At 53.5% G+C, this 8,461-nt stretch overlaps 1 protein-coding gene across 2 annotated transcripts in view; it reads right to left on the bottom strand.

The window, feature by feature from the left end:
* STK40 (serine/threonine kinase 40) overlaps positions 1-8,461 on the bottom strand; it is a 14,676-nt gene that overhangs the window by 2,340 nt on the left and 3,875 nt on the right. For both annotated transcript variants that reach the window (XM_010137314.1, XM_010137313.1), the window contains 5 exons: positions 7,374-7,601; positions 6,501-6,553; positions 3,953-4,068; positions 854-998; positions 404-523 (listed from right to left, as the gene is read on the bottom strand). In XM_010137314.1, the coding sequence (XP_010135616.1) occupies positions 404-523; positions 854-998; positions 3,953-4,068; positions 6,501-6,553; positions 7,374-7,601 (662 nt within the window). The remainder of the gene's footprint in view (positions 1-403; positions 524-853; positions 999-3,952; positions 4,069-6,500; positions 6,554-7,373; positions 7,602-8,461) is intronic.

Below are 8,461 nucleotides of genomic sequence, written 5' to 3'. Positions count from 1 at the left end.
CCCACTAACGGCACCTTCTGCTCTTCCCCTCCAGACAGCTCATCCCCGTTTTTAGCCAACTACGCAGTGCTCGCTACCAGCGCCTGCCTCTGTCTGCACCCCTCAGGTACCCCTGACCATTAGACTGTCTTTAAAAATCGAACTGAGCAGCACGAGGGGGTACAGCCATGCACTGCCCTGTGGTGTTTCTGCTTTACATATCCAGCCCCGGCCACGATGACAAGTGCTGGTACAGGCCACGCCAGCTGTGGCACCAGCAGTTCAGACACAGGATTTGAAGAGTTTTATCTGTGGTTCCCAGACCCTCCTCCGCATCCCAGGTGGCAGCAGCCCGCAGGCCACAGCCAGACCACCACAGCCTGCACAGAGACGCCACACTGCTGCCCCCCTGCCTCTCACCTACCATGATGCTATGATGGAGCTGAGGGAATCCAGCACCTCAGAAGCCGTCAGGCGCTGCTGCGGATCCAAGACCAGCAGTTTCCGGATCAAGCACACAGTGTTTTCAGAGACCCGTCCATCCCTGGGAGACAGAACATGTGGTTAGCCCGCACTGGGAGGGCTGTGCTGGGAGCACAGGTCAGGAACTGGAGGAGCCACCACTGCTCCAACCAACAAACAGACCCCGGAACTAACTAGGGGATCGATTCCCTGTCCCTGCAGCGTGGGACCTTTCTCAGCATTGCACAAGATGTTCCAGCTCTGCTACTGCTTCTTGGCTGCCTACTGCACACGGTCTTTGCTCTCTTTACTGCTGCGACCCTCAGGGGCTTTGAGTGAAGCCCCTCCAGCTCTGGCTGTCCTGGTAAGGTCCAGAGCACCGCCCGCCCAGGCACCACCAGGCTGTACTCACTCAGGGATGGTGTACTCGGCAGCCTTGATCTTGCGGAAGAGCTCCTGAGGTATGCTGTCATAGAAGGGGAACTGGCCGTAGAGCATGGTGAAGAGCACCACCCCCAATGCCCACATGTCACTGGGCTTCCCACGGTACGGCCGCCCTGCAGGGAGCAAGGAGACAGAGGCGTTAGGACACGGCTCACCCCCATGGCCCACCACCAGCAGGAGAGCCCTCTGCATGTGGTCCTTCTTTCTAGGCATTGATCTAAAATGCTCACGACCTCCTGTGGCAAGACACTGAGAACCTCTTTCACAGGCTGTCCTTTCTCTCCTTACACAGCAAGGCTGTCCCTGCTGAGCAGCCTTGAGGTGATCTGAGAGCACGATCTAGCCAGAACCACGCGCATCCTGCTGAGCTCCCACGCGCTCCCCTTCGCCAGCCCCGCCCGCTGCCGCTGCCCGCAGCCCCTGAGCCTTGCAGGCTCCATCCACAGATGGACCCCACTGCCAGATGGGTCAAAGGAGACGGGGATCTAGGAACCAGAGAGCACAGGGCAGGGGGAGGCAGGAAAGAAAGCTCAGGATTAAGGGCTCTCTCCCCTGGGAGGAGCAGCCCAGGATTAATTACAACAGCACAGATTTGTGTGGAAGCACAAAGACTCTCCATATGCAGCTCAGACTGAGCCCATCGCAGTGGGACTCTGCTTCTGGGATGGACCCAGCACATGGTCACTGGGGCCTGCTGGGGAGCTGTGAGGGCTCAGGAGGGTGTCTTCCCCACACAGAGGCATTCCCAAAAGCCACCGCAGCCCCAGCACGCCCTGGGAGCCGCTTGATGGAACCGCTGCTTTAAAACCCATTCGATCACGCAATAAATCAGACAGCAGCACACACGAGGGTCAAAAAAATGAACCTCCAGCACTGTTCCACGGCGCAGGACTGAGGGAATGATTTCCTCTGACTCACGCAGTGAGTCACTGCTGCAGCAGTTGTTATTTGTACTAATTATTCTTTGCTTTATGTGCTCAAAAAAAGGCACCTCTCCCTCCTCCTCCAGCTTTTCCTGCGGTGACATATCAGCAGCCGTGAAACACTAGCCATCTCGTAGCAGAAGACAGCTTCACCCGGAGACCTAAAACAATGACTAACTCCTCAGGCGCTTTCGCTTCCTCTCGCGCAGGAGCACCGGCAACACAGACAGAGGGATACTCAGAGCCTGAAGGTGGTGGTGAAGCCTGGGATGTCCTCAGGTAACTTTTGCCTTGATGCCTGGGGGGGAACTGCAGGCTGTGCCATTTTGGAGCAGTGTTTCCAAGAGCAGAGGACTGGGCTGCGCAGATGCCCCGTGGGGACGGGCCATTCGCAGACAGCGGGGCCAGAGCGATCGCATCCTGAGGTCAGGCCAGGAGGTGCTGCAGGCCTGGAACTGAGGCTGAGCTGTGCAGGGAACGCGGGTGCCTGCAGCAGAGAGGTGCTGGCAGGGCGGGTGACAGAGCTGGAGCCCGGGACAGACACACCCTGGATGAGCAGCTCCATGCAGCCTTTACCAGGCACCAGCCACTCGAGCTGCTCCAAGCTCCTGCAGAGCAGTTGGCTCCAATGACCCATCTGGTTACAGAGGCCTCAGGATATCCTGCAGGACAGGAAAGGCCTGCAAAAAGCTCACCTCCCCGCCTGCCTCTGCTCCCTTCCTGGCTTAGTCCAGCCCAGGAGAGAAGCAGCAGCCTCAGACCTGCCTGGCAGATCACAGCAGACAAGCTCCACTACAGCTACTGCTGCTGCCTGTAAACCTGACAAACTCACCGAGCGGATCCACTGGCTCTGCAAACATCAAGACTAGCTCCCTCCAAAGGCATTTCTGATGTACAAAGCTCAGGATGTCATAAACAAAGAACAAGATCTTTGGCAGAGGTATCTTGGTATTCTACATGTTATGCCTGAGCACACAAACACAACAGACGGGCAGGGACCAGCGAGCGCTGCTGCCCAACACGCTGCCGACCTGTCCAGAGAACAGTGGCTGCTGAAGACCCATGTCCACTGTTTAGGCAGTGTCGCATCACCCGAACGACAGCACAGCCCTGTGGATGGGTCACCTGGAGCAGGTGGGAGGTGCTAGGGCTGATCTTGGACTAGGGAGGGAATTCCAAAGGGAATTTTAGCTGTGCTCTCGAGGACTGCTCCACAACACGAGCTAACGCATGGTAACTGGAGTCTACACAGACCTACGGAGAGATCTCCGAGGCACATCCCACCTGCAAACGCACCGCTCACCACTCTAGTGAAGCTCACCTGGGTGAGAGCAAAAACAACTCCAAAACCACCCCAAAACCAAGCCCCAGTCACTGCCCCGACAAACAGGAGCCCCACTGCCCGCTCAGCGCCTGCCAGCACAAAAGCAGCAGAGTTCATTGAAGAGAAACCTCCTGAAGCAGCCAGAGAGGCAGAACCCACGTCTGTCTCCGACAGGCTTGTGCAGCTGCAACGGTTAAAAGGCAGGAGGACATTGGGGAAAACTGTTCTTTGCCAGGCTTCTGCTTAAAGCCTCTGCTGGAGACAAGCTACAGCCCGAGCAGCCTGCTGCTCTGGCCTGCTGTCATCATTCCTTTATTTTTAAGTAACTCCTCTCAGTCAGCCCAGAAGCCGCCCAGAAGGTCAAGAGTTCCCCTCTGGAAGCAAGCAGCAGCTGCAGCAACTGCTCCTCTTCCTGGAACAAACTGACTCCACGGTGGGATCCAGAGTGACTGCCTCGTGGGCAGAGGATTTACCTGAGGCTTAAGTGAAGCCTCAGGAACAAGATTCAGACATGGGAAAGAGAACATCTTGTCTGCAGTCGGGCTTGTTTAGGGCCAGGCGGGGAGCTTTTAATTAGCTTTGAAGTTCAAACTAGCCTTAAGAAGAAAGTTACACTTGCTCCTTCCCTCCACACTTTCCCAGTTGGGGAAAAACAGACCAAGTCTCATAACTGGCCCCTAATTAAGGGGCTCCCACAGAAGGCAGGTCACATATGGGAACAGAACAAGGTGGTTTTCATGTACTGCCAAGCAGCACAGTGAAATGAAATATGTGTTGGCTGTGGGGCTGTGAGCGGCCGCGGAGGGGCCTGCCTGCCTACCGCTGAGCACGTCCGGGCTGATGTAGGCAGGGCTGCCTCGCTGGTCCTTCAGCAGGTCGTCCTCACTCACCAGGTGCTTTCCCAGACAGAAGTTCGTGATGGTTATTCGGTGAGTCCTGGGGAGAAGCAGAAGGTGTCAGTGAACAAGGGCCATCCCACACGAGCCCAACAGCACCGACAGCGGAAGCTAACTCCAAAACAGAAGTGCGTGTCTGCGGGGCTTTCTGAGGAGCTTGAACCGCTGGGAGAAGACAAGTGGAGCTGTAAGACTGACTCCATCCCCACGGGGAGGGATTCCACCGCTGCCGGCACAGCGTGCAAGATTCTTACAGGGAGAATCTCCTCTACATCTAGCCTGAGCAGCATGTAGTTAAGCGCAGCAGTAAGCAGAGGGTGCTCACACCCCCTGCCCACTCCGCAGCCATCCGAAAGCCCTCCCGCAGTGAAGGTGAGAACTGGGGGGACACGCCACTTCTCTACCACAACACCCCGGCTCCCCTGTGGTATTGCCAGCTGCAGTTACTGAGTTTTCCCAGAATGCGTGACCTCATTACAAAATTACTATCCCATTTCATCTTCCATGTCACTCACACAACTGGGATTTTAACATGCAACTGAGAGGACTGAACAGAAAAACACTGTCTAGAAGATCTCTACATTATTAAGAAGCGTTACTCAACTGCAGCCCGAGAACGTGAATTAATTCAGTCAAAATACCCTGAAAATATTTCCAGCAAATCCAAGAGACAAGGGAAACAAGCCCACGTGTGGGCTGGAACAGCGAGGTGATTCTAAGACAGACAGACCTGTGTGTGAGAGGTGTTAGCTTCAGCTGTCAGGAGACTTCCCAGGCTGAACCACAGCTGCAGCTTTGCCGAAGGTTTAAAAGACTGAGTGTTCCAAAGGACACCAGATTGTTGCTTGGTTTTATTCAGACACTGAAACTCGATCTAATCTGTAATCGCCCGACTACCGCACTGGCTAACTGGAAACCTCGTGAGGCTTTAAGGTCCACATCTCACCGGGGGGCAGTGTCTGTGGGATCTTCATTAGCCTCGGTATAAGGTGCCTGGCCAGGACTTTGCCGTGGTACATCACCACCTTCACTCCTCACCCACGAAAAACCTGGCTCTCCTGTGAGCATGGCTGAGCAGGACAGACGTTTCCGATCAGCCCAAGTGGCTGGTCCTCTCCATGGAGATGGAGATTCTCGCACCTCACCCACCCTTTCACATGACTCACTGCTGTAGAGGCTACAGATTTTCCTCACCAAAGCTGGTGATGTTGCTAGTGAAGAGAAAAAACCTCGTATGTAGTACACAGAATGACTTTGGTGAGTGTTCACAAAGCTCTGGCTGCCTCCCCCTCCCTGCTAGCAGGGCCCTCGTACAGCTCTGTCAGCGGGATGCTCCACTGCACACTGCCCAGCAAAGAAGGGGAGCTCTGGGGGGACCCTGTAAAGCAGCAACCTTGGTCTGCCTCCTGCGAGCAAGGAGAGGAACCAAAGCAGCAACAGGAGATGAGATTTATCTTAAAGCAGCTCTATCGAAACAACTTAATTTACAGGTAAGAGGAGAAAAAGGCGAGCGGTGACCACAGTGAACCCATGCGCTCTGAACAGACTGTGGAATCCTGCAGACCTAAAGCCTTCCAGTTTTACAGTCCTTCCACAGAAAACCAGACAGTGTGAAAAGACAATGAATTCCACTCGTTCTTCAAGTCAGTGCAAAATATTTAGCCAGTAATGTAATCCTGAAGGGCACAGCAGAGTGTCTGAACTGGAACCAGCTCGCCAACTAACTGCCTGCAGAACCCAAGACAACTCAAACACTCCAAGCAGGCACCAAGCAAAGCTCAGGCTGCCACCGGCTGCCTCTCGCTCGTGCCAAATCCTGCCCCACTGACACCAGTTGCTCAGCTCCAGGAGGTCCTGCACAGCCTCCGGGATCTGTTGGACATTGGGGCGTTAGGAACTGAGGCATCAAACCAGCTAAAGGGAACAAGGAAGCTATTTCAGCACAAACACAGGCTAGACAGAAGAACTTTTGTTTAGATAAGTAAATATTTTTTTCTGCTTGCAAAAAACACAGCAGTGCAACAGCCAGAGATTTAACACTGCTGTGATTATAGCCCAGACGGCAGCGCTGGGAACCCCTTCAGCACGAGGGAAGGTGAACTATGAACAGGACCACCCACCGCATGGCAGCAATTTTTTTATACCTATCTAAAATATGTATTTCTCCTGCAGGTTTCCGAATCGCCACAGTTTAGTTTTCAGAAGTCAGACTCCATAACAAAGTGCTCACGCGGGCTCCCTAAGCTCGGTGGCAGAGTGGACTGTCTTGGTGGGGCTCAGCTCATTTTTGGAGGTTCACTCACATGTCTCTGACCTGGGTTTGAATTTTTGGGTGCCCGCTCCCAGCTCCCTCACCCTTGCCACAGCAGAGCTCTCTCAACAAGTGCTGCCTGCGACTGGGTTTCTAACAGCAATCTGCCTCAGGGAAGGACCACCAGTAGCTGCAGAAGAGCGGCTCCCCAGCAGACTCACCTTTTGTTTAGCACCATGTTTCCTAGTTTCAGGTCTCTGTGCACTATATTTTTCTGTAAGATACAGAATAGTATAATGTGAGCAAAAGCATATTTGTTGAAGTATGAATTTGACACTTGGACAAAAGCATAAAGTCTCTTTTGAAGTCACGTCAGCTGCACTCTCAGGTCAGGGTTTCAGGGTTCCATCCCAGATACTTCATGCACTTCATTCTCAGCTCCTCGGTCAGGAGGACAGAACAAGCAAATTTGCTACTTGGGACACACAGACAGACCTGACTGAAACGAACAGACCTGAAACTTTAGTGTCCAGGATTGTGACGAGCATTCCCTCCAAAGCCACCCACTTCCCTGCTCTGCCAAGGAGGGAGGGGTGACCTTTGTCACGGGGCATGGAGCCAAACACTGGCAGAATCTGTTTGTTACAATCATTTCCAGTTCATTGATCTCAAACCCGCAGCTTGATGTCCTGATCTCAGAAATCAATTCTTATATTATGATTTATTTTGCTTCAAATGGAGAGAGCTGGAAGTGTTCCCTGCGTTTGATGGGTCTCTACTTTTGTCCCCGACCGCCCTGTCTGAGCTCAGTGACACTGTGGTTCACCTGATCTGCGTTTTGTCCAGCTGGCCCCTCTCCACAGTCAACAAATGCTACGTTACCCTCCAGAAACTCGAGGGGAGGGAAGGGGAGGGAATGCTCTTTTATGGCGTGGGGCAGGAGGTCTTACACACAACACTGCTACGGGGAAACAGCTGAAGTGTCCATCCCCGGCACCTCACCTCTGCCCGCACAAGGAAGCTCTCAAAGGTCTATTGTCCTGGCGTGGGAAAACCCAGCCTTCCAGCAGCGAAAGGGCTAACAAAGGCCTTACCTTATGTAATGCTTCCACCACTCGTACCACATCATAGAATATCACGACTGTCTCCCGCTCACTGAGCCTCTTCTCTTTAATGACATAATGCTGCAGATTGATCAGATCTGCTGTTTTGTCACTGAAATCGTGAGCACAGAGGCAGTCCAACACCAGACAAATGCGCTTCTTCATTTTTCTGACCATTTTGTTGGCTTCTAGATCTTCTATAATTTCACAAGCTCGGTCCTGCAGGGAGGCAAACAGATGAGCCATAGCTCAGGGAAGGTGCCTGGGCACATGTGTTTACATACAGAGTACCAGAGAATAAATAACCACATCACGATCTTGAAACAAGCAAATGCAATCACAGCGCTCGACCTCTGCCCCCAGCTGGGGTTTCAAAAAGAAGAGATGTGATCTCTACATCCAGAAGCCCGAGGAAGTCTGTGCTGTTGGGCTACGTGTGTACGGCAGCAGTACAGACCCTGCGAACCCGGGGAATCACCACGTCACTGATGAGAACAGAAATCCCAGGCACGATTAGCAGTTCTTCCACAGCGCCACACAGGACGCAGCCAAGGTGGGCATCTGCCTTATTGAAGGAGTAGCACAGATGGCCTCAAGCGAGAAGTCTGCTCACACGGTGTCAGCAACACCAGTGTCGAGGCCAGCAACTCTTATCAGCCCATCACACCCGTAACTAGCTCCAAGGTGTTAACAGAACACAGCTCACTCACACGAGACACCCATCAGCACAGGGACTCGTCTGACTTGCTGAAACAGTCTCTGGGCAATTTGTCCCCTCTTACAAGTTGTCATAAAGCAGTTTAGAGGCTGGAGAGCACGAGTCCAGTCCGAAAGGGTGCTCTGTGGGCACAAACTCATTTGCCAGCACAGCAGCTCTTTTCCCGTTAAGGAGATGCTGCTCAGTGCCTGTCCCACCTCTGAACGTTCTCGCATTTATTTCCCAAATCCCACACCAATCACATCCCATGTAACTCAAAGCCCCTGCCAGCAGCTCGCTTGCTCGGAGCCGCAGTGGTCAGTCCCAGCGGTGTGCTGGTAATCCGTTACACACAAGAGCGGGGGCAGCAGGAACTGTATAT

This window comes from Buceros rhinoceros, unplaced genomic scaffold (assembly GCF_000710305.1).
Source record: "Buceros rhinoceros silvestris isolate BGI_N320 unplaced genomic scaffold, ASM71030v1 scaffold32705, whole genome shotgun sequence".
NCBI lineage: Eukaryota > Metazoa > Chordata > Aves > Bucerotiformes > Bucerotidae > Buceros > Buceros rhinoceros.
The sequence above is the reverse complement of the archived record's forward strand: the minus strand, read 5'-3'. Positions and strand labels throughout refer to the sequence as shown.